This window comes from Strigops habroptila, chromosome 8 (assembly GCF_004027225.2).
Source record: "Strigops habroptila isolate Jane chromosome 8, bStrHab1.2.pri, whole genome shotgun sequence".
In the NCBI taxonomy this organism is placed as follows: domain Eukaryota; kingdom Metazoa; phylum Chordata; class Aves; order Psittaciformes; family Psittacidae; genus Strigops; species Strigops habroptila.
In genome coordinates, this window is record NC_044284.2 from 36,741,931 (window position 1) to 36,768,488 (window position 26,558).

Here is a 26,558-nt window from a genome sequence, read left to right on the forward strand (position 1 = left end):
CACTTTGATTAGAGGTCGGAAGAATGCAGACCTGAATACTTTTGTATATTGACAGATGGGATGTATCAGTGCCTGTGTTTCTGCTGATCGTGGTCACCTGGTCTTAGGTACAGGCTGGTTTGGATCACCTTTACCTTGTGTCCCCAATGTTTGTCCCAAGCCTGCTGTGTGCTGGGGCTCAGGCAGCAGCACTGGTGGATATGAGCCCTGACTAAGCAGCACTGATGCCCCTAGGTATAACTCCACATTTGGGGCAGCTGGGGTAAAACTGTCTCTTTATAATAAAGGCTGGCCTGTACAGTAGCATTTCTAGTCCCTGTAACTTTAGCATGAAGGAACAAGTAAGATAAAGAACTCAAGATTGCCTGTGCATCCTTGGTGAGCTGAAGGGATTGCTGTGCAGGGCAGGGTTGGCGCTGCTCCTGGAGGAGGAGGCAGCGGCTGGGGATGCCAGGGTCTTCTTCCCAGTAGCTTTGGTTACCCTGGACCCAGGTCAAGGAGTGTGCTTGTTCCCTGAACACCACTCTGTGAATTCAAACCGGGATATTTCCCTTTTTGTTCTTTTGTTTGCTTATCTGCAAAATGGGAGTAATTAATTGATATTAGTAAAACTCTGAAGTCTTCCTAAAGCCGATTACTCAAACAACTGCACTTCATGATGAAGACAAGGGAGAGCTTATGTAGGTTTAGAAAACATCTAGGTTTTAGAAAACACCCTCTGGAAGGAAAGGGTTTGGCATGCTCACATGAAGACTTGGAGGCCAGAGAGGAATCTAGGGTGTAGCAGAGCCATGTACATCTGCTCATAATATCTTTGTGCCACCTTGCCTGAGGCTTCGGATGGGTTCCTACTGCTTATTAAAACTCATAGAGTTACCGTTGTGTAGGTCTTACAAGTGCAGTATTTCTGATTTGGAGTTGGCCCAGCACAGCTATGGGAAAGGGAGGAGCCTAAAAAGGCAAAAGGTGTATATCAGCAGTTTAAAAAAGAGAAGTATGGGCAATGCAAGACACTAAATCTTAGAATCATAAAATCACAGAATGGTTTGGGTTGGAAGGGACCTTAAAGTTCATCTAGTCCAACCCCTCTGCCATGGGCACCTTCCACTAGACCAGGTTGCTCAAAGCCCCATCCATCCTGGCCTTGATGGGGCAGCCACAGCTTCTGTGGGCAACCTGTTCTGGTGTGTCATCATAAAAACTTTCTTCCTTAGGTCAAATCAGATGGTCTTCTTGATTGTGGGTGTTTCTTAGAGCCTGATTAACTTGGCATTTCACATGGGCATGTCTATTATATAACAGCCTCAACTCTTCTGCTAACATTATTGAAGAGATAAGAACTTGTTTTCATGGGTGTAATCACATATTTAAGTGCACTTCTGAGTAGCTGTTTAGTTAGAAACTCTTCTATGTAGAAGGCACAGATAAGGGAGCTGAACGTCTGAAGTTTGGTACGCTGAGGCCCACAGGGTTTCACCAGTGGAAAGAGATTTGGGAAGGCAGAGTCATTGCTGTAGCATCTCTCACAAGCAATATCCTGCTGATAGAGGAGGAGAGGAAAAAGTAAGAGGGGAAGGGAAGGGGGAAAGATGTGGCTGGTGGGTGAGGCAATGGTGGCATGAGAAGCTCTGCTGGTGGTGGGGCCTGGTATGGACCCCCAGGAAGCCTGAGAGATGCCGTCTGGTGAAGCCAGTCCCAAAAAGCCTCTTACACCAACAGGGCTGGTGGCAGAGGGGCTGCCAGCAGCAAGGGCCACTGGCAAGGCGCAGTGAAGGTGTCACTTTTCAAACCATATGGTTGTCATCTCCATTGAGCGAGTGCTGCTGCTTGCTGCATTCCCTTGTCTTGCAGAGAGAAATTGGTTATTATTCAACTTTCATTTTAGACAAACCACATTGTTAGTGTGATGATTTTTCTTTTGTTATCGTTACTGCAGCGGATGGAAAAGGAGCTCTAACAGATGTATGATTAGCAGGGCATGAAATTAAAAATGTTTGTGTACAAAGGAAAGGTTGTTTATTACCAAATTCCTCATTTGAAAATTAAGCGATACTAAGATTGGTCTTGCGATTCTGCAGCAGGCAGGCAGGCAGCCCCCTTCCCTCCCTCTCTCCCAGCAGCATTGGCTGAAAAGTAACAGTATTTTAAATGTTACCTTTATTAAAAAAAGGTCAGTAACTGCCTTTGGAGACAGATTATCTAGAGAGCTTGTTCTCTCACCCTGGCACTGAAGGTTTCAGTTCAAGAAAATATTTTGACTGATGCTTAAGCCCCATTGATTAGGGCAAATTGAACATTTTCTGTCAAAACTCTCTTGGGTGAAAAATAAGGTTCTGATTGAATAATTCTGAGTGTGGGTGTGTACCTGGGTGAAAAGTATTTGTTGTCAAAATGCTGAAAAATTTCTATCTGGAGCCACTGCTGTCACACAAGTAGAGTGGTGTGGTTTGGTATGCAGTACCCAGTCCTTTCCCCCTCTTGGGTCGGTCTTATGGCCACGCCATATCTCCTCAGTCTGTGCAGCTTGGGAGTCTCCAGTGCACTGGGATGGTGGTGCCTCCTAGGTGTGGTCTGCATGGGCACTCCAGAAAATGGAAACCAGCCTTTTGCACCTCAAATGCTGTCAATGCTGGGGTGGTAATTTTGCATGGGAACGCTGTCAGGCTCTGGTAGAAAGCCATCGGCATTTAGATTTTTCTCTTAAAAGTGGTGTGGTGGTTTTTTTCCCCCATAGAAAATATCTGAGCTTTTTTCCTACACCACCCCTCCTCCCCACTAATAGAATTTTTGGTTTGAGAAAGTGATCTGTTGTTTTATGAGCTCTACCTGTGATGCACAGTTCTCAGGTACAACTGCTCTTTCCTGATCTCCTTTGAAAATCTGATAATGAATTTTGAAAGAGCTAGGTTAAGAAATGCATCAGAAACACTGTTTATCTGTGTTATGCTGTTGAGATAAGCCTTGTCCTACCTAGGACTGAACATTTCCCAGGTACTTTGAGTTTGTCACCTATTTTGTTCTGTTCCAGTTTTGTGGTCTAAAACTTTGTGGCCAAGTGTAAGTCTGATGCTAGTTGAAGTCACTAAGGCTACTCATGTGTAAAGTTTCACCTGGGTGAGTGTTTCCAGGACCCCGACCAAGGTGTTGTCATGATGGATTCTGCCTACTGAGCCTGGATGGCATTGAGCAGAAAATAGGAAGGGGGCTAAAAGATTGTTCCTGTGCTCTGGGAACAATTGAGACAGAAAATTGCTTCAGGATTTCTTCATTTTTCTGCAGAGGGTAATCAGCCTATGTAATTCTCTGCCGCAGGAAATATTGCCTGAATCTGTTACTCAAAGACAGCCAGCAAAGTTTAGATAGCAACCTGAATACTAAAGGATCTGCAGAGCAGGGGCTGTCCCTTACTCGGATATTGTTTTTGTGTCGTGGCTGCTATGTATGTCATAGGATGCCACAGTGGTGCCACTAACATGACAGATAATTGAGTATTGGCTTAGGTACTTGGTGTGTTCCTGGTACGCAGTTAGACTTTCATGCCCAAAACAAGGACACAAGTTTTTATGCTGAGATTGTAAATGGAGATTTGCTTAGTGTTGTGCTCAGTTTATAAGCCTGGAATTGCTCTCCATCTTACTGGAGAGCAGTTCCATTAAGATGTTGGGTGCCTAGTAACTTCAGCCCTATTCTTGACTCATCTTTAGTCTTTGCACATCACTATTTCTGCACCTTTATTTGTTCATCTGGAGGACGGGACAGCAGTTGGGCTACTTGCAGGGGTTTGCATTGTTTCAAATAAGGCCTTTCAGCCACATGTTTTATTGCAACTTTTAGGGGAAATTATTTAGATTTTTTACTTGAGTGAGAATAGTTGTGGCCAAATCACTGTGTGAGCATTATACCTGCTGGGCATTGAAATTTGATTCCTTGATTTCCATTAGCAGGTCATACTGGGCCAAAGGATCTTGATCTGCTAGAATAGAAAAGAACATAACATAACAGAATAAAGTTGGTGTTTGGTTATGGGCTCTGGATGTCATTGTTCCTGGCTGTTCATCTGGCTAATGTTTGCTTTTGTGTAGTATTTGTCTGTGTGTATGCTTCTGTGCACATGGGGAAAAGGAGGACAAATATCACTGGGGTGGATTAACATTAAAAAATAGTTAACTAATCAAAGCCATAAAGCTTGTCCAAGTGAATTCTTTCGAGAAATAGCTTTGAATTTCCCAAGCAGCCTCAGGCCATAAAGGCAAAGCGCTATCATTCAGAGATGCAAAAAATCCCTTTCTGTTGGAGTGTTAAACCTATTTGTTCTTTTTTAGGAGGGCATTCAATATGTTTTCTTAATTTTCTTCTGAACAGCTCACTGCTATCCATCATGAGCCTTTGCCAGCTGAGATAGCTCCGCTGCCCCTCAGTTTTAGCCCTCCACCGAAATCTGTATATCTGTACTTTGCATTTTGGATGGCTTTCAGCCCTGTGCACTTTGCAGTGGGATAGCGCTTACAGTGCACTTTTTGTCCCTGACCTCAAAGTATTGTAAAGAAGGGGCTGAATGTTGTCCCCAGAGGTGGAGGTGACAGGGAAAGGAGGATGCAGATGAGAGTGATACCTGGAAAGATTTCCTTCATAGTCCAAAGGGATGACAGGGGAGCCCTGTTCCTTGATCCCTAGTGTTCTGTCTAGTCCTGCCCCAGTAGAAGCACCAGCCCCACCAGGTGTGCAGAACAGGTAGGATGAAGTGGGAGGGAATTTCTTTTTACTTATATAGACGAAAGAAAGCACATTGTTCGACCGCTGAGAGAAAGTTATTGAAGGCTGACATTGAAGGTTAGGCAGCCAGCCTTTGGGAATTGGTCACGTAAATTTGCTTTATGCTTATGAAAGTCTCTCACAGTGTTTTGCTTTGCTACTTCTTAAGGTGTACAAAAAAGTGAAGTGCTGGGTGTATGGTCTATACACAGATATTTGGGTAGCACAGTCATTAATAGGAATGAAAACTACACTGTGGTAGCTCAGAGCTTACCAAGAAAAAAAGAAAGAAAAACCTCTCAGAAGACACGAGGTGCTTTGTAGCTGGAAGTGCCTGTCACCCTTCAAGAACTCATCTGTCCTTTTCAGTCCCACTTATTCTCTTTTATTTTATTAGGCAGTAAAAGAAAATACTGCCTAATAGCTACTAGCTTTTTAATATTACTTAATTATATGCACACACACACAAAAGAAAGCCACACATTTTTCTGCATTTCACCTTTAGGGCCCCAGGGGAGGGATGTTAATGGCCATGTCCTGGGGTGCCTTTTAGGCAGAGAATTCTACTTTTGCTTACCTTCTGAAACTTGGAGTCTCATTCTCCAGATAACCAAATTTTAATGTAACCATATTTAAAGTGTTTGTGTATATATGTAACTTTTCTTTTCCTGCTCAGTTAATGAAAGCCTTAAGTAGATTATCCTAGAAACTGAGGTCATTTTTATAACAGGTGGGCAATGCATAGAGGGCAAAGCTGTGACTGAGGCACGGGGCTGCAGCTTTAGGAAAGGGATTAGATCCTTGCACAGGTGAGGGCATGACATTCATGTGCACCACGTACGCATATCCTGTGCATGGTTTCTGTGGTAAAGCAGAGATGATTTACCCACATAGCAGGGCTGTTTGCTAGGGTGAAGTCATCAGTATTCAGTTATAAAAGCAATATAGAGGTACCTCCATGTACAGGATAGCGCAAAGTGTGAAGCTCATCCTTCTCACAGATTGTACTTTGGCCTCTTGTATAGGCCATATTCTACCCTCAGATCGGAGCAGTGCTCAGCTATTGATAATATGGGCAGAAATTGAATCTAAAGCCTAGGGCCTTTCTGTACGGGGAGAGTATTGTGAAACAAAGTCAGGGTGTGAATTTAAAGTGCAATAGTTGTTCTGAGCATACTTCTCATGTGGGCAGTCTTATTCTGCTCTGAGAGGGCCTTTGTGCAGTTCTGCTTCATCCATTGCCAAAGGCACTCTCAGCGCAGAAAGAAGAATGCCCACACAGGAAGCGAATAGCTTTTCCAGGCTATTTCACCATGCTGAGGAGTCCCCGGAGATGCGCATGGTTTCATGTCCCCATGAATGTTGCAGGAGCTTGCCCTTCTGCTCACTCTTCCATAGTTTTCGTGTGAGGAGACATGCTTTGTGATGAGCAGTTGGTGAAGTTGCATCTTCTGTACCCTGCTTGGTGCAGTATGCATCACTCATTTGCCTGAAGTTGTGGGCCTGGCCTCAGGGATCCTAGAGGTCTTGGGCTTCTGTAGATGCTGCTGGTGCTGCAGTTTGGCATTCTCCATGAGTACATTGCCTCTCATGCTGTGCCTTAGCTGCTGAAGAGCTGAGATCATGTCTGCATTCATGTGTTGTTCCTTTTCATATGAAATCATCAGGCAAACCTGTGTGCTGAGTATGATTGTTATCTGAATATTGTTGAACAGGAAAAAAAGAAAAGCCCATCTGATCTACAAAGAGGCAGTGTAAAGAGCAGGCTCCGTAACTAAATAAATTCACATCTGTTTAGCAGAACCATCAAGTGGTGGGCAGAGGGGCCTAATGTGAATCACATGTTGAAACCACAAGTATGAGTGAGATGAGCTGCAAAAGAGAGAGCCTGGAAGTGTTGATCCATGTGAGCAACTGTTGGTTTCTCTCCTTATTCTTTCCCTCTACCAGTTTCATGAGCAAATTATGTAGAATCAAAAAAGCAGGGATGTGCACATGTGTATGCATGCATATGTGCATATGTTTGTATTCCTTGCATGATTAACCTTTCTGTATCATAAGCCATTAGATCTTAGCTTCAGTTGGAAGGGCAATGGATTGTAGAGGGGGTTGCAGAGCTGGCATGAAGAGAGCAGGTGAAGCTGTTCCCTTGTGATGTTGCTTCGCAAAAAATGGCCCTGATGGAGCTTGCGTTAAAAAGGGACTTGCCTTGGAAGCGATTCTCAGGATGACGTCTCCAGCAATGTCGTCTCAAGGAACCTGATGGGAGCAATCTAGAAACTTCAAAGGGTAGGTTATGCCTTCATGTGCGCAAGCTAGCTTCAAAAGAGATATTTTCATGCTAGTCCTAACAGACTCCATTTTTTATGTATCAATTTAAGTTGTTGCTTAGGTTTTCGCCTTAGTCTTTTAAGTCCTGCAGAAACAAAGGGCAGCTCAAGTTTCTGTATTGGTTGCATTTGCAATTTTTTTTTTTTTTCTGTGCCAAGAACATAATACAATTTCAAAACATAGTATTTTTATGACTAAAGGCGGCAGTTTCTAACTTAAAAACAAGAAAGCTTTGGGGATGTACACTCAACTCAGGTGCCTCAGTTAATGTTATTTGACTGGTCTCCATAGCCCCTTAGAGAGTCCATGCAGAGGAGCAAGCATCTTCTCTCCCACAGGATCTCATGAAAAGAAACATGCAAAAATTTTAGTCTCAAAGGTGGTTTCTTGTTGCTGTCTTGCCTTTTGTCCTAGATATTTTGCAGTAAACGAGGCCAAATTTGTGGGAACAAAGAATGATGGTAGATAGACTGTTAGACCTGATTTGCACAGATTCTGATCTCCTGCAGTTCAGTCTGCTTTCTTTAGCTGACAGAGAGCTGTGCTTATACAACTTACCTGGGATGTGAGCTCTGCAGGAGTGCTCTGGAGGTAATGAAGCACTTAAGGGTCTGGCGGGGCTGAAGGTCCCCGTGGAATGATTAAGGTGTTGGCAGCTGTGTTACTTTGAAAGAGAAATATGTGCATTGCACAGCAAAGGCATGCTGAAATGCCTAGCAGGGGCTTAGTTGTGTGTGCGAACATGTTTTGCCTTAGACTTGTGAAATAGCAGTAGCAACTATTGGAGGGCATTTGATAAACTAAGCCGTATGTGCAGTCACCAGCTGTATGGCCCAGCTGCCCTAGTGTAGTTCAAAAGCAAAATGCAAGTGTTTGGCAGCAGTGGCTAAAATGCAGCAGTGTCACTATCTCTAGATACATTAAGAGTTTGGTTCTTCCTTCACTCCAAAAATTCCCTCTGCTCATGATTCGTTTCCTCTCTTCCACTTCCCCACATACTCTCCTTTGAGAAGATGCAGTGCAGATAAATGAGCACTGTAATGTCTTCCTGGAGATTGTCAGATTTGAGCCCTTTCACATCTAGGGAGCTGATATGGCAGTCTAGTATGGAAACTTTTGTCACAACAAAACTTCATACTGATTTCTGGGAAGGGGAACAAAGGATTAGCTTGGGTAGTCAGAAACAGATGATACCAATGTGATAGTGGTGGAGCAACTGGAGTTAGCTTTTTAATATAAAGAGCAAAATTGCAAGACCTGTGTGGATGCCTGGCTGGGTTAATTTCATTGCTGGCAATGTGGTTTGCACCAGCTGAGGAATTTTCTCCCAGAGCTTTGAGTACCACTGTTCCTGAATGAATGGACACTGGTAAAAGGGAAGCACAACAGTTTCCTAGCTGGTGCTGGTGGTTTTATGAGTTTCAAAGAAGAATCGAAAATCAAATCTCAAGCACTTGTCTTCAGTCACAAGTTTCTATTTGGAACAGAACTAATGCCCAGTGGTTACTAAAACAGAGCTTTATCTTGATGTGCTCCAGAGTGTCATGGCATGCTTGCCTTTGCTCTTAATATTCCTCTTCACGCATTTCCCTATGCTTCTAGAACACCCCTCTTTTAACAGCTGTCCTCTAAATGAGCTATAAGTTGTCTCGTTATGTCCATGTGGCCATGGACAGACCCAAATGCTGCTGTCCACATAGCAAAATAAAATGCCATGGACATGCATAGTGGATTGGGAGATACAGCTGGAGAGCTGGAAAAATGTTTTCATTGAGAAATAGTGCAACACTTGAACAAGTCACCAGATAGCAGGGGGTTCTCCATTTTGGATGTTTTCAATGACAAAAACACAGCAAGCCTTATCTAGTGTTGATGATAGCCCAGTCTCCTGCTAAAAGCAGGACTTGGTAACCTACAGAGATCCTCTCTCTTTCCTGACAGTACTGCAGGCTTTCAGCTTCTTTGAGGAGGAAGCACTTAAAGATTTATTTTTGCTTTGTGTTGCAAAAGGGAGACAAGAATACTTTGGGGTGCTCATGTCTTGATGATGTCAAGTCACCTGTTGTTGTGAAACTCAGAGAAATGTGGTCTTTTTTTCCTGACTGTTCATACGTAGGGGTCTGTGTACTTCCTTTCATACAGTTTTCATGCACTCAAATACATTGCTTCCATTAGCAATCTCTCTGCAGCATCAGTTCCCAGCCATCTGGCAGCAATCACTCTTCTGTGTGTTAAGATACATGTTTTATCATAGGAAAAAGGCTGTTTCCCCTGATTATTTGCAAGGTGCCATGGGTTGAGCTGCCACAAAAGGCACAGGTTAGTGCAATGCTCAGGAAGGAGAAGAAATCATCTAGGGATTTGTCATACTTGAGACTCTGATTTCTAGGATGGCTTGGGATCTGAGGGAGGAAAAGTTAAGTAGATCGTGTGGGAGGAAAAGAATCAGGGATTAAAGATTTTGATCCTGGTCACAGTTCCTTCCCATTAATTGATTTAATTGCTTGCTTTTTAGTTATTACAGTTTCAGAGTCTGGTTCGTACTGCCAGCCCCTTGAGGTGTCACAAGAAAGTTACAGTCATGTTGGCCCCACACTCGCATCCTTGAGTGGTACCCATGCTATGCCTGTGTTCTGGGCTGCAGCTTGCTTTTCCATTCACAGAAACCCTCTCGATGGCTTGGGGTTCAGACTGCCAATAGCAGATATGTTTTCTTCCAGGAGTGGCAGCAGCTGACTCTTCCTGCAACCACAGCTATTTTGGAAGAGAAGTGGAGTGCAGGGAACCCATTGTAAATAAACCCACCTACACCCATGCTAGCCTCACTGGGTAGGACCTCAAGCTGCACTGTTTCTTTGTTCACTCTCTATCAGCTTTTCACTGAGCTCAGATCCCTGCTGTTTCTCCCCATATACATATACACACAGCGCTCTGCAAAGCTAATACAGTTATCTATGTGTCAATATGCTGCCACGGTCCCATTTGGTCTCGCTAGGGTCTTGTTGATATCTAACTGCTGAGCTGAATGTTAGTTCTGCATGGTTCCTTCTTGTTTACTGCCAGCATCAGCATCCAAACAGCCCGTTCTTGCTCTAACAGCTGTACCCTTCTCATTCCTTATTGTCTTGATTTCTCTTGTCTTGTGTGGGACTCTCTTGATCAGCCTGATTCCAGTATGTCTCCAGTGTTTGAGAAGTTCAGGCCCTTAAACATTTTATTTGATGGGTAAGCTCTATGTTGCTTTGCAGTGCCTTACTGAAGTAGGAAGCCAAGTACTGAGCTGTGTCACAGGCAAGACAATGAATATAGGCACAGAAGAATAAAGGCAGCTTTTTTTTTTTTTTTTTTTTTCGCAGAGGGACCTTGCAAATAAATTGTGTGCAGGAAAACAGTGTTTGTGTAAGGGAGCTTTAGGTCTGAGACTCCTAAAATTAGCTTTCTGCATCGTCTCACCTGTTCTTTTGCTGTCCCCATTAATATATTTCCTCTCTCATTTTATGCACAAAATTCTGAAACATCTGTCTCAAACTTTTCTTTGTAGTGCAGCGTCGCCCTCACAAACTTGTAGGTTAAGTTATCAGTAAAAGAAGCTTTAAGAATTGGAAGAACTTTGTCTGGCTGAGAGCTACCTCCTGGCTCAGCTCTCAAGGTTCAACCACAAACTTTACTGTATTTGAGTAACCATTTTGTGCTGGCCACCAGGGTCTACCTCGTCTATTGCAATTGCCCTGGAGTTTGTTGTAACCACAAGTGGTTGAGGCCTTGGATTAATGTTTTATCCGATATGATCATATTTGGAGTGGCTGAGGATTGTCTCATACCACAGAAGTCAAGAATTGGCCTGCTCTGTGGTAAAATTGTCATGTGGTCATTAGAGTTTTATTAGATTAGATAGATCTATCTATCTCCAGGGAGCCAGTATTATATCTTTGTTTCAATGCACATGGGCTAGTCAAAGTTCAACTTATTGGGATTTTAAAGCCTAGTTTGTCTTCCAACACCAGGATGTGACATGGCTGTAAAAGGAAGATTTTTGTTTGTCAGCTTTTATGCAGCAGCGGTCAAATTCAAATAGCTTGCATCTAATCCCAAAACTACTAATGCAATTATACAGGGAAAGAAAAGAAGTTTTATGTTTAGTTTGCCCTTCTACCTTTTCACTGTTAAAGCTGATACAAGAGAAATGAGCTAAGAATGAAACTTAAGAAAGGGTTTTTGGTTGATACCAAAATTGTCCCAGCAACAGAGTTTGGTATAAGAATGAATGTGATATGGAGTTGGTGTCTCAACAATATTCATGGTGACATTAACCTGCGAAGCATCTTTGTAGCAGAGAGAAGACGGTTCTTTACGATCATGTCTTTAGAATCTTCACTATGGACTTCATGTCTTCCTGTTATATCTGAGTAATACTGTACTCAAGCAGTACATAAAACAAAAGTCCCATCCCAAACTGGTGTGGATCTGCTAGCAAAATAATGAAGTGTGGGTGCAGCCATGCCAGGGGTGGGGAGGGGATTATTTTCCAGTTATTGGTTATTTAGTTAAAAGAATGGGAACTTGCTGTGTTCATTTGGGAAACATTGCAACTACAGAATAAGGAATATAATGTTGCATTGCCAGTAAGTGCTGGCATATTTTAAGTAGGATACAGCTTATTGCTGCAAACCCTTTTGAGTGCAGATAAGGTCACAGCTGGAAGTCTGGGGTTTAAGAGTCATGGAATAATGGATTTTTGGAAGGGATGTCTAGAGGTCATCTGGGCCAGCCCCTTTTGCAGGGCAAACTTTGAATTTAAATCAGGTCTTCCGGCGGATCCCATGGAAATTTGAAACTGTTAAAGCCAGAGAGAGACTATACTAGATTATATGCGTTGAGGAATAATTCAGCACAAGCAGTGCTCTAACTAGGTTTCTTTCTCCTTTAATTCCTGTGATTACACTAGTGATGTCCCACAGCAGGAAACAGGTGCATGCTTTCAGCCCAGTTAAACTGAAGAAGCGACTTAGATTTTATTTATTTATTTATTTATTTATTTTATTTTGAGGGAATTGAGCTGAAGATACAAAACCCTGCCTTACCCAGGCGATTGGAAGAAACCCTGGGGGAGAGTGAGAGTTAAACTAGCTCCAGCTGATACCTGCTGTGAAAGACTAAAGCAAAGTGTCAAGGAATGTCTATGAACAGCATCAAATGGGTGCAAGCAAAGAAGCCTGATCTGAAGGAGAGATATGCCACAAGGAGTTGGAGTCCATGTGCATCAAGTTTGCATATGTTCATGAATGCAGTCACTGGAGGGTGACAGCATGTTCTATTCTTCTTCATCATGTCTCAGAGTTGCTTGGTGGCTCAGTTGACTCTTTGATTCAGTTGGCTAGCTCTCCTCTGCTCTGGTGATCATGGTCACATCAGCCCCACACACAGGATTCCCAATGCTCAGAATTGTCCCTGCAGCTTTTTGGTTCTCTTGGTTGCTGATGTGAAGTTTGAAGAGCATGAAGAGCCAGAATCAGTTTGCTGCTGGGAGGGTTTGTGGGAGGAGCTTCTTTGGACTGGTTAATATTACAGGACTTAAATTTGGTGAGATGTTGTGCAGATCGGCAGCGATTAAGGGAGTTCAAAAGGAATCCCAGTTACCCAAATCACATAATTTCACATATGATGTAAAACTCATGAGGATAAGTACTACCATATGGGAAAGACTTCCGAGAGGAGCTTGGGCTAAGTTTATAAGTACCTATGACACTTCCTATGTTTGGTTAAAGACCTCTAATGAGACCAGAATTTTGACATTATATCCTCTTTTGGAGGCCACAAGGAGCAGTAAAGCTTCATGGCTAGAGATCATCAGCCATAAATGGAGAAATAAATTCATTTAACTTTCAAAGGGGAACAGTGCCAAGAGAAACAAGCAGTTTTGGGAGTTTGTAAAAAGCAAGTCTCTCTGGTCAGCCTCTGCTTTTGCTAATTAGTGGAGTGGAGATGATGCAAAGAACTGCATTTTAGCAGGGCATTTGGGTTTGTGCTCTTGGGAATTTCAGGCAAAAAAGAAGACAACAAATAGAGTATAAACATCCAGTCTTTTGTTGCACCTCTAGCTGAAAGGGGCAATGTGTGGCATGATTTTGCATCATGAAGGGTGTCCCCTTGGTTCAGTGGTGGAGCTGATCTTTAAAACTCAGTTGGAAGGTGAAGTAATGTCAAAAGTTTTCTCTTTTGAGTTCTTTTACATGAATGGAAGAGAAGGGAGAGTGGGGAGCATGCAGTCTGCCTTTCTACACATGGCTCTTGTAAGACTTTAGAGGTAAACCTGGGTTATCCAGGGAAGGGGGTGTCTTGATCATGTTCGTGCATAGCATCAGAGAGAAGCCACAAAAGAGCTTCCACTTGCATTACTGTGAGCAAACAAGGTCCTATTCGCTGTATCTGGTCAATCACTTGGCCTTAGCAGTGATGGTTAACTGTGCATGGGTGATACTAAGATAGAACATCATGGACCTACATCAAGCCAGTGGATTTAGGAAGGAGTGGGATGGAAGACAGAGCAGACTGTCTGGAAGCACAGATTGTTGTTGCTCATTTTTTGTTAAACACTGTTGCTACCCTGTGTGAAGCATTAGCTTAATTAACTCGGGGACAAATTCTTCTGCCTTGGCAAAGTCCATCAACATCCAAGGAGTATTTGCTCCATGTTATAAATACGAAAATGAAATGAAGATTTATTTGGGTACAGTCTAATCACAGAAGAGCCAGCCTGTCTCGGAGGTGAATGTACTAACAATTTCAAAAGTAGACAAATTGGTACTCTACTCTTCCATTGCTTATCTGATGTGAGGCTAAATTGACTTGGAATCCTCCTTGTTTTACCTTTGCTTCTCAAAGGTGAATGGCATCCTGTAACTAGAAACAAAAACAAACACTTATTGCCACACACTTAAAAAAAAAAGAAAAAGAAACAAAAACCCTTGTCAGGCTTTTATTACTGCCCGGTGTTATCTTCTATTGATATTCCCGGTCTGACATTTTTAGATAATGCGGTCTCGTCTTGGGATTTGTGGATTCCAGTTCCTCTGATGAGGTGTATTCTTTCATGGTTAGAATTTTCTGAACTTGCAGCATTAAGATTGTCCTAATGATAGAACCAGAGCACACTGTTTTCCTTATTTATGCAGTGGGATTTCAGTCTTTGCTCTTAATGCTATTTATCATAGTTAGTCTGGTCTTATCCTCTGCCTCCAAAAGTAGGTGATGATTCATGCTTCCAAGGAAGGAAGGATAACAGAACCTCAGGCAGCCACAGCTGATTTCGGTCTGGTTTTTGGCTTTGATATTATTAATCATTTTACCCCTTCCATTTTAAGTTACTATTCTTGAAAAAATGGTCTTACGCTAGCATCCACCATTTCATAAAAGGTAGCTGAAAAATTGAATAGAGTTCAGAGTAAATATACATGAATGAATTGAGAGAACTCTGCTTTTCACAGTGAGTTTAATTGATATTTAATTTAAATGTTTTGATTTGATTTAACCAATGACCTGGCTTTGTTCTGAGAGGATCTGCATAAGGAAGAGAGGCAGATCTATAATGCAGATGACAGAGCATAACAGAATCCAATGGTTGGAAGCAGAGCTAGATAATTTAAAGCGAGACACAAAGGAGAAGCTGTAATTATGGTGCTTAATTGCTTGCTCAAACAATTTACCTAGTGCTGTGGTGGATTCTCCAGTACTTGCATTCTTTCAGTTGAGGCTACATGCACTTCATAACAAATATTCTTTAGCTCAACATAAGCTTTGTGGAATAATAGTTGGGTAGACTTCTGTTCCTTGCCCAGTGCAGAAGGGCTAGATGAGATGGTCAATGAGAAGGGCTTTCAAAGCAATGACATAAGGAAGATTTATGAGATTTCTGTCTGGGGTGGGGCAGTATATTTGGGAAAAGGGGTGTTGCCAGAATGCTCAGTGAGTAAAGGAGTCACAGGAAAAAATTGTAGCAGCCAGATCAGGAATGGAGCTGTTGGGTTACTGGTGACCAAGGAGGATGGCTGTGTAAGAGTAGCATGCAGAAATGCAGATGGCTTCAGCCAAGACAGAGGGAGATGTAGCACTGACTGAGAAGCAAAAGGTTGCTGTCCCTCTGGGAGGGTTCCCAGGGACACAGGTTCTGATGACAAAGGTTGTTCCAGCCTGGCTGTGTTAAATGTTGGGTGGCTAGATTTATTCAGGTTTGCTACGAAGGGGCTAACTGAACGCAAAGCATGCCTGATGAATGATTTGCTTGGAGCAGAAATGTGGAGGCAACTGTAGATTTCACCTACAGTTTAACTTCTCAGTGAGAGCTCTGTGGTCCAGCCATTGGGTTGAGCAGCAGAGGGATCAGGCCCTTTGAATTTGGCATCCAAGGGGCAGCAAGCTACTTTTGCTGGACAAGTGGCTTGTCCAGCAAAAAGTGGGTGAGACTCACTATTATTCTTCAATGGAGGGGGATTGTTTTTGAAGTCCAAAGTGATCAAATTGGGTTTGATGGTTTTCACTCCATCTGCTATTACCCTTGAAGGAGGAGCTTGCTATAGTCACCCTTAGAAATGGGTAATGCAGCTATTCTAACAGCTCCATCCCTGACAGCCAAGGCAAGCAGATGCACTTCACCACACTACCTCCTACCAGTGCGCATGCTCCCTGGATGTTTTTTAATGGTCCTGCTTCTTGTGTCACCCCAGCCCATCCATCTCGATGCTCCTTTTGTTGTGTTTTACCTGTTTCTTGGTTCTTTAAAGCCTGCATCATCCACTACAGTTTGTTCTTTTTCTTCTCTCTAAAGTAAGTGACTTTATCCTTCTTGCGACCATTGACTTATGCAATCTCACATCCCACATGTACTTAGAAACTTCTGAAAACATTACTGTTTGCTGTATAACCAGCAGAAATAACTTTTTTTTGGAAGGAAACACCTCAAAGAGAAAAGTGAAACATGCATTTGCTGATCGTGTTTCCTGGCTAGCCAGAAAAGGACAGCCTTTACCTATTGAAGGTTCTCATCCAAATGCAGGAACCACAATGATGCAGAGGCGGTGGCATATGTAAGAGTAATTTTAGAGTAAGAGGCTTGGTTATAAGCCCAAGTTTCCCTGTGCTGTTTTGATTACTTGTTCACATCACAAAATGTTCATCTGTTTTTCTCCAAAGAAGCTTCTGATTGAAAACCAGGCAATATTGCAGAGAGTGGTGAGTGAGCACCGATGGCTTTACCTGAATTAGCCAGCGTGCTCCACCATGGACAGGTTTGCAGAGAGTGGGGCACTGTGCTCATCTACAAGCCACTGCCCCTTATATTTTGCCTTGCTCTTAGCCTTTTGCCAGATTAAAAAAATGGGGATGGAGAAGAGAGATAGAAGGAAATAACAGCAAACCCAAAAGTTTAGCTTCAGCTGTTAAAAAGAGATTAATTTTCTTTTTTTTTTTTTTAATGATCTCATGAAGTTGTTAGGCTACATTTAATTGAGGCTAGGGAGCTAGGGCTGGAACAGATGAGGAAAAGGGAACTTGCTGAAAACATTGTCAAGGCACAGATAGCAAAAATGAGTGGCAGCAAATGCATAACAGAAAATGAGAGGAGGAGAAAGAGGAAGAGAAAAGGCTAATGGGGAAACAATTAGAAAATACCACCACCACCAAAACAAATGCATTAGAGGGTAGCTGAGAGGGAGCTACATGCCAGCTTATAGTCAGCAATTGAGTTATGACAGTGTGGTCTTCACGCTCCCAAACTGTCTGTAAGAAGAGTCTGCTTTTTAAACTCATTCCTTGAGATTCACATTGTCTTCAGCTGTCATCAGCACTGGGCAACCTGGCTACTGAAGCAGATGTTCTTGGTTTATGCATCACTCAGCCTATCCCTGCCATCAACCCGGCAGACCATGAGAGCTCAGTGGGACCAAGGCATGTTGCCTGGGAGGCTAAGCAACAACTAGGGAACTTCCAGAACAGGAATGATGATAATCTGGTCTGTAGTGGGTTTTTTTTTTTCCGCTTTGAATCGGTATGGAGGTGATGTCCAGGGTCTGATGGTGTTTCATGCAGCAGGATACTCTTTCATATGAAATGTCAAGCCAGGGGATAAAAAACATGTCAGAATAAAGCTCTAGGATGCTTTTAGCAATGGGTAAGATACAGTCATCTTTGAGTGTGATAACTCTGCAGAGTGCAGAGTTGTCCTATTTAGCTCTTAAGGCTGAGTGCCCTCGTTGCTTTCTGCTCTTAAAACCTAGATAGTTGCCTGAGTTTTATTGCCGTGTTTTACATTTTTGAAGGATATGGAAGGAGGAGGCAGCAGTGTAGGTGAATCTTATTGCTCGAGTGGCAGTGTTTTCTAGGTCCATCGGGGTGGTGTGGGTAACGGGAAGCACAAGGTGGTGGGAGCATGGTTCACGTGCCTTCTGCCCTCACCCATTGTGGCTGGTTTCCTCTCCAGCCCTATGGGGAAGACCTGCATTTCACTTCTTGCTTTCAGAATGATGCTCCACACTGTCAATGTAAGGGAAGGGGGCAGGCATATAGGGGAGGAAAGTCGTGTCGTTGCAGCTCAGTCCTGGATACGTGTCCGTCTTCAGGATACTCTTGCCATGCTCCCTAGATACAGCTGATCTACCTCATTAAAAGCCTGTTGTGGTGGCTTCCTTCCACTGGTATCAGCTGTCTAGCGCAACAGGCTCACCTTCCAGTGGTAGGAATCACAAAAGCTCTGTGTACACACTGAGCAGTCAGACTGCACAGTAAGGAAGAGCCACACGTGTTAGAACCAATGTTTGGCACTTGCTGGTTACTCTCCCACACAACAAACGATGGAGGTATAAGATGACCACAGATTGCCTATCTACTAGTTTTGGGTCAGACATTGTGACTTCAAGTAGAAATGACTCAAGTAGGAAATCTGTTACCTGGAGTAAACTTACTGAGCTGGAATAAGCACACACATATATACATCAGTTTTAACAGTCGTTGTTAGCTGGAGGTACTGTCCCCACACTCCATGTGGAGACCTTGCTCCTTTTCCCCCAAACTGGCTCAGCATTGCTAACAGCAAATAGCTAGGACAAGGTTACCCATGCAGGAGTCCACAGGACTACTTTTTCTAGTTTATACCCAAGAGTTGTCATTTGCTTCTTTGATAAAGGACTCAACTGAATTTGTTCCACCATGAAACTTGTAAGATGCAGATGTTTTGCCAGTCAGGATGAGTTAGCAAAATAGCTCTGCTCCTAAGTTCCAACAGCTTACTCTTGACTTTTCTAGTGATCTGTGAGCCCGCATTAGGAGAAAAGGGAAATGAAGTGCGATTTCTGTTTTGTTTTCTCTAGACAGACTATCAGATATCAGGTAGGCTATCAGATATGCCGCCTTCTTGCCTAAGTGTTCCATATAATCCTGGGGTCTGATTGAAGAGCTCGTTGTTGTTTGTTTCTCTGGGGAGCATGTGTACACGGAAGTCTTAGCTGTGAGGCACCAAGAATATGCCCAGGTAGGCTAGGAGTGGGCCTATGGCTGCATTCCTACCTGGTATCAATGAGCTGTATGTGGCTGCACTTCTCAGCTTTGGAAGTACCTCCTTGTAAGCCATTCAAATAGATGGCTGCATGCATGACCACAGAGCTGTATCAGAATAGTTAGAGTGCTGTAGCATTGTGGACTTTGGTAATGATTTCACTCCAAGGTGGTCTTCACCTTTCTTCTCTCCTTTTCTTCTTCCCCCTCTTCTGAGCTCAGAAAATTGTTCACACCAGCTAATACAGTCCTTAGCTGCCACGCTCAGCAAAGCTACAGCTCTCTCTTGCATCTCATTCCCAGCAGGTTGCACTTGCTGCAGTTAGAGACCACCTCTTTGCAAATCCAGTTGCCCCTCTGCATTGTCCCATTGCTCCCAGATGGAAGGGCTTTTCTGCAATGGCAGTCTGCTACTGTCTCCCATAGCCTGGTCCTATCTCTTGCACCAATCCTTTTCCATGATCAAAACAAATCTTTCCTGATTGGGTCACAGCTGTCTGCTGTTTTCGATGGCCCTGAGGAGTCCTAACACCAAAGCAGAGTGTGGGCAGAAGTGACAGGACAAGGGGGCATGGCTTTAAGCTCAAAGAGAGGAGATTTAGATTAGATATTAGGAAGAAGTTCCTCAGTATGAGGGTAGTGAGACACTGGAACAGGTTGCCTAGAGAACTTGTGGATGCCCCATCCCTGGAAGTGTTCAAGGCCAGGTTGGATGGGGCTTGGAGCAACCTGGTCTAGTGGAACGTGTTCCTTTCTGTGGCAGAGGAGTTGGAACTAGATGAGCTTTAAGGTCCCTTCCAATCCAAACCATTCTGTGATTCTAGGACAGAGGGCTCAAGAGCTCCATAATTAGCATTGGCTTTTGTCTATGTGGGTTCTTCATTTCTTTATCACATCTCAAATCCAGCTCTGTAGGACCATCATCACTGCTACCCAGCGAGTGTGGTTTGTGTGCAGTGAAAAGCACTTGTTCATTGCAGTGAACAGGGTGGTTTGGTTTTTTTATGGATTACATTTTCAGTAGCATCTGAGTCCAGTTCTCAAAAGTGATGTAGGCTTTTAAGAGGCCAAAGCCAAGATTTTCATAAATAAGTAATGATTTGGGCTGCCTCTGTTTTCTGTTACACAAGTTGAGATATCTAAAAGGAGCCTGGTTGTCAGCAGTTGTGGGATTCTGGCATTTTTTCAAAATTGACATGCTTTTAAAATATCTTAAGCTGGGCATTCAGAAATGGAGGCATCAAGAATTGTTAGCTGCATTGGAAAACATTTTTCTTAAAAGTTTGAGTGAAAATCACTGGGATTTTCATTCTAAATGACATGTGAAAAAGTGCTAAAGGTGTATTTTGGAAGTGTGTCTGTCTATCTGTGACTACACTTGTCCCCAGAGCTTCTGCACTGTTGTATATTAATATACTCACAAAAGCCGAACAGTGAAAGGCAAATGTGTCACTACTATGCTGAATGAATGGTGGGATTGATGGGCTTCTCCAGGGTATCAGCCTTCATCCATTTTGGTTTGAAGATGAAAATAGCAATGCTTTTTGCAGGTATCACCAATAACCTGATCAGTAATTCTGACCTAGAAAGACAAGTTTGTATTTGAAGTTCTATACATAGGACCAATATGTTTAAAGATAAGTATGTGCAAGTTAAACATGTTAAAGGGTTTTGTAGATTTGATTTTATAAACCTGCAAAGTAGTAGGTTTGCAACTGTATTTCCCCAGCCTAAATTTCTAATGTACGTGTGACTCTCTCCTCTCAGATCTGAACCATGTCCCACCCATCCTGGCTGCCACCCAAGAGTACCAACGAGCCTGTTGGTCATGTTACTGCAAGGATGGAGACCACACACACCTTTGGGACTCCCAGCATCTCGGTGTCTACCCAGCAGACACCAAAGAAGTTTGCGCCTGTTGTTGCCCCCAAGCCGAAGTACAACCCATACAAGCAACCAGGAGGTGATGGTATGTGTTTATTATTTTTAGGAAGGAATGACAACAGTTTGATTCAGAGAACTGACTGCTAACACAGGCTGTTCTTGATGTGTTCTTTGTTGATGTGTTTGTGGGATCCTGCTGGTTTGATTCAGTTTTACCTTTTTCCTCTGCTATGGAACACTCTTGAATATGAAATAATTCTGAGGATATTTACATAGCCATTGCAAAAGCCTCTGGAGTGGTTATGTCTGTAAAAGAACCACCATGTCTCAGCCTTCCTCTGCCTCCTGTTATAGAAGTCCTTCTGTCTTCACATAATCAAGCAGCAAGTGTGGAAGTTGGGTTCCTGGCTTGTGGACACATGGAGGGAGGGAGCACAGCTGGGAGTGCCTCTGGGGTTTGCAGCTGGAAACCTGGCAGTTTTCTGGATCGAAATCCATCGAAAACTGGATGCCCCTAGCTGACAGTGGAGAGTGTGTGCTGGGACCTTACTGCAGCAGAAAGGTGAAAGCCAAGGATTTTAGGAAAGTGGTAGCTGTCTTATTAGAGTGGTGACTTTCCTATTCTTGGTGATTTACTGTGGTTAGAAATTGATGGAAAACTCTTTTCCCTCCTCCTCTCCCTCTTCCCCCACAAAGGAAAACTCAGTTGTATTCAAGAAAATAGTCAAACCAGCTTTTGATTTTTGGTTTTGGATTCTCTACTTCATTCCATCGCCACTTTTCCCTATTTAGTGTTGAGTGCAGTAAGATAAATATATTTTTTTTTTCTTTTCTTCCCCCCCCCCCCCCCAAAGCATTTTCGGGAAGATTACAGAGTAATGGAAAGGAGAAAGAACAACAAAGCAGCATATTAAATCTCACACTTAAGCAATTTTCTAAAGTTAAGGACATTTTGTAGGAAAGTTGGAAAAGTCTTACGAGTTCTTTCCTCTGCCGCTCTAACTTTGGAGAATTCAGAACGAAAAAAGAAAATGTGTTGGAGGGAAAAGCGAAGTCGTATGCACCTGTTCTGTTGCCTTCAGTAACAAACTTAGCGAGTAAGAGGAAGAGAAAGACATTTGGAATTAAAAAAGTAAAAAATAATCCATTTCTGAAGTGCAGTGAAAATGTCACCGTCGAGTTAAGTGGAAATTCTTATTCTTCTAATTCTCTTAAAATTTAAAATAATAATGGAAAATGACATTAGGGTTGGTTTTGTTTCCTAGGAAAAGCGTTGTTGATCAGCCACTATTTTTTTGGTGAGAGATGTCAGTATGCCTTAATTGTCGCTGTTTTGATGATTGTAGTTCCAATTATATGTGACTTAGGAACATTATCACCTTCTAAAAAATTCTTAGTTTCTTGGCATTTGGGGAAGGAGGCTTTCCTTAAGAGCAGAGCAGGCACTGCAGGCTGAGAAGAGGAGATGCGGCACGCATACATTTCTCATGCAACTCTGACTACCCGATCCTGCAAGCAGCAGAGCATTGCCAGGTCTTTTATAAACCACAAGACATCAGGAGCTCACAGGGAGACTTTTCCAGTGCTAATCCGTTGCCTTGTCTGATGCTGGGCTTTTGGAGATCCCATCATTATCTGACAGGCCTGGAAGAGCTAAGGGTTGGCCAAGACCTGGTCAGGGACCGGCTTAGTGATGCGACAGCCTGCCTGCAGCTTAAACTAATCCACTTTCAGAAGGTGACACGCTGCTGGTAGGTGTCAGCAGCCGGTGCAAAGCCATTAGCCCAGCCATAGATAACCCTGAGAATATGAGGCTTCTGGGATCTGGCAGGCAAGAAGGGGACAGTGAGAAAATGTTTAGTCCAATGTGCTTCATTCACTTTCTTTGGCTCCCTTCGCTCCTCCAGGGTCCCTAATTGTTTGGGGTTTTTTTCCATGACCTCTACTGTTTTTGCAGCAATAATTCAGCCTGGTAGGCAGCTCCATGCCCTGCTGGTTCCCTGCATAGAGGGGCACTGTGAGTCATTTTGCCTAAATTTGTTCTCTGTTGGTCACAGGCCTTTCCCATCTGGTTATCTGTGAGTCTGTAGGTGGAAGAGCTGCAGCATCCCCTTGTACCTCAGTGTGTTTTCATCCCTCTATCCCACCAGAGCTGCTTCACTGGAGGCATACGGGCTTTCCGCCCAGAGTGTGGGTAGCACACAGTGCAGCATCCTTCTGCTGGAGATGAGTGCAAGAGGCAGCATTGCTTCAGGGAACTGCTATCCCAGGGCTGCAATGGGGCAGAAAGCATCTGCGCGCATCAGAGCCTGGCACAGCCTTGCCTGCCCCAGCCATGTCACTGGAGTTGGTTCCAGGCTACCAGAGGCTGCAGGAATGGTGTTGGGAATCTCTCTGGGAGGCCAGCAAATTCTTTTCCCGTTAATTTCTTCAGCTCATTGCTTTTAATGTTTGGGAAAATGCATCCTCTGGCCTTACGTTTCTTTATTATTATTATTATTATTATTTTGTAGGCATGTTGCTGGCGCGTAGCAGATCTGCCCAGCTGATCACATTTTGTGGTTTTATTTCTTGATCACATTGAAAGCACACTGGAATGACAGGCTGTGGAGCAGACTCTGTGCACACGGGAGAATTGGCTGTACACCCCTCTCCTCCTGCCTCTCACCAAAGGCATTTCTTTGGTCTCACCTTGACTTTGATTTTATTTATTTTCCCCCCCCCTAACATCTGCACAAAAATTAGCCAGAAGGTGCTGATTGAAAGGTACTCAATGGAACTTTAAAAGAAATGGTTAAATGAATGAAAAAAAGTGAAATTGCAACAACCAACAGTTTATAAGCCAGCAGCATTTTAATATGACTTGAAGCACTCAAGGCGTGCATGGTTTAGACCAGCTAAGTGAGCAATTTTCATAGTGCTGTGAGCCCCTCTCTTTGCTATTTGCCATAGTGAATTGCTGCAACTTGTTTCAAACTAGATTTCTCGACTTATCAAAGCAGAGACTCCATCTGGCTGTTGCAAAGATCCATTTGGAGAGCCCCACGTATGACTGCAGTAGTAGTAGTAATGATAATAATAATAATGATCAGTAAGACCACAGCTCTGATTAACATCTAGCACAGGTCTCTGCCATGCAGCTAGCTGAAGAGGCAGGCACAGCTGTGTTTTTATAGGTCCTGCAAACACTGGATCAGACTTCCACGTGCTGTTGTCTGGGCTGGGTTTCTGGAGGATTTAGCGTTAGCATTCCCCACTGTGACAGCTTCTGGGGGATTAACCTTGCCTGATCCTGGGAAGCGTCAGCACTGCAGTCCCCAGGACACGCAGGTGTCTGACATCTTACACAGCTCTGTATTCATCACACAGAGAGAGGAGAGCTGTTTGTGCTTGGGGAAGATGGTTTTCTACAAGATAAACAAGTGTGCATGGGGAGGAAGTGTAGCTACTAATGAGTTAGGCTGGAAATCAAAATTAGATGTCCAGACATTTGAGCAGTGGCTCTAAAAGTGTAGAACGGGGCCAAGGGTGGTCCTTGGTTGGAGCTGGATGTATTTAAAGTTTGAGAGCATCTTCTCTTTTTGCTGGAAGGAGGGGGGTCCTGATATAGATGTTACATCATCCAGCCATGGGTCCTGACAGTCTGTTTCTCTGTGTTCACAGGTTTGGTGCTACCTGCCTCCTCTGTCTGTTCCTCAGCAGACCATGTCTGACAGCGTGCAGAACAGGTCTTGTCCTCTGTACTCACTGAGCAAAAAATCTCTTAAGCAAAATAATGCCTTCTTCTGAGGAGACAGTATTAATTTTGTTTCCTTTAAAATAATTGGATGCCCCATCATTGGAAGTGCCGGAGGTCAGGTTAGACAGGCTTTGAGCAACCTGATCAAGTGACAGATGGCCCTGACAATGGCAGGGGCGTTGGATTAGGTGATCTTTGAAGGTCCCTTCCAAACTTTTTGCGATTCTATGGTTGCCCTCCTTCCTTTCCCTGGCACATATTCCTTTCTGGCTCTCCAGCTTTTACATTTAAATTGGTATTTCAACATCTTCAACAGAGCTGGGACCTTGGGGAAGTGCTGCCACACAGCTGTTCCCATCTCTTCTGGCCTCAGGAAGATTGAGAGGATTTATGGCTTACAGATGAAGCAAATTTCCTTTTCTTCTTTTACCTTAGTCCCAGAAAACAGGGTCTCACACTCCGGGGCAGACTAAGGAGGCATCTGGTAAAGAGCGAAGTTGCTGATGGTTGATCCATTGGCTTTGTGCACGCTGCCATGGGCCTGGCAGTGATGGGGCTGGTGCAAGTTTGCAGGCTCCATGGCACCGGGAGGACAATTGGCAGCTCTGAAACAAGTGCTGCTGGGGCAGGGCAGCTGGGATGGGGTGTGGGGTGTATGCACTGGGACGGCACCGGGGGTGAGGCGCTGGGGTGCTCAGAAAAGTCTGAGTTGGGGCTCTTCAGCCCATCAGATAGCTTGAGCACAGTGAGTGGCAAGCTTTGCAGTGTGCTTTGCCTTCTGGTTTGGATCCTTTTCATTTCAGGCTTCTTTTTAGAGCCGCAAAAGCTCTTTTCCCCTTGCCTTTTCCCCTCCCCTCCAAATAAAACTCCTCAGACAAGAAGCAGTGCAAGTCCAAGAGAAACCACATTGTGCTGACACAGGCGGAGCCCAACTAGTGAGCCCTGGGAGGCTGCTGCCCACGCCCTGCTGGGTTGCAGGGTTGGGCTTTCCAGTCCAGCATACATGGGTTCTGCCACAGCTCTTTTCAGGTTGAATATGCCTCCTCTGCCATCATGCGTGATCATTTGAAGGGTGGCGGGGCGGGGGGAACAAGTCTGTCCTCACCTACTGAGAAGTGCCAGATACTGCTTGGTGACCAGGAGGTCTTCTGCTCCTGCTAAAATGATTGTTTCCACTCCCAAGAAACCAAGTTCTTCATATTCTTGCCATGTCTTGCTTTCATATGAGTACAACAATGCGTCAGATTTCTTGATCTGTCTGAGACAGGCTGAGATACCACAGTGCCAACTCTGGCCAGAAAGGGATGTGCAGATAGCATCCCTCCCAGGACAGTCGCTTGGTTTCCAGGGCTGCACAGCGCTTGAATGTGCTTCTCTGTCCCTCACTCTTTGAGGCTCTGAGGACATGCTTTGCAAAATTAGCCACTTTAGTTTATGCTGCTGAGTCCTTCCAAATAAGATATTTATTAGTGCTGATGTCTTTTCCTTGTAATTGCCACCCTTGGTGAATATAATACCTGCAGAAACAGTTAATATGGATTTAATAATGGAAACTAAATGAAGGGACAGGAATCAAAGCAAGCTCTTGCTTTCTCCTTCCTTTCCTTTGGTGGCTTTCAGATACGGTGAACAACAAGGCTCATGTGAAGGTCTTTGAGGTTTTCTTAATGTTGTTTTTTTGTTTGTTTGGTTTTTTGGGGTTTTTTTAACCCATCTATTTCCATTTAGTTTGGTTGGAGGACAGAGCAAGTGAATCATGAGACAAGGCACAATAGCAGGCCCAGCTCCAGGATGAGGTTACATGGTTAACACCAATGTGTATGCTTCAACCCAGCCGATCCAGGTTTCCCAGGGCTTGGCTATCCCTATGCTCCTCCTCTTCATGTGTGTGGAGGCTCTTGAGCACTGATGAATTGTATTCTGCTATGTCTGTAGGGGACTGGGAGTGCGAACTGTCAGGCTGTTGTTTTCTTTGTAGGCAGATATACCTAGTGGGTTTTGTTTACAGCAGCTGCTATCAGTAGCTCAGTCTAATTTTTGAAACTTGGGTATGGATTTATTGGACTAGACACTCTGTGTTTGAGCTCTGCTGTTCCCCGCTGTACAGTCTTTGACATTTCTTTGAAGCTAACCAGGTCCAGAGTCTATTCATTACTTGGATGAGAGCCCTGAAAGAATAAATTCAGGCTGACTTTGGAGATTCTGCGGGGTTTGTGTTTTTTGGTTGGGTTTTTTTGTTTGGTTGGTTAGTTTTGGGATTTTTCTTTTGGTCTTTTTTTTTTGTTTGGGTGTTTTGTTGTTGGTTTTTTTT

The 26,558-nt window shown here is 43.7% G+C and overlaps 1 protein-coding gene across 11 annotated transcripts in view; it reads left to right on the plus strand.

Annotated features, from left to right (window-relative positions):
* The window catches only part of LPP (LIM domain containing preferred translocation partner in lipoma), a 344,655-nt gene that overhangs the window by 108,560 nt on the left and 209,537 nt on the right, over positions 1–26,558 (plus strand). For all 11 annotated transcript variants that reach the window (XM_030495193.1, XM_030495197.1, XM_030495189.1 and 8 more), the window contains one exon: positions 20,392–20,593. In XM_030495193.1, the coding sequence (XP_030351053.1) occupies positions 20,401–20,593 (193 nt within the window). In that variant the 5' untranslated portion in view covers positions 20,392–20,400. The remainder of the gene's footprint in view (positions 1–20,391; positions 20,594–26,558) is intronic.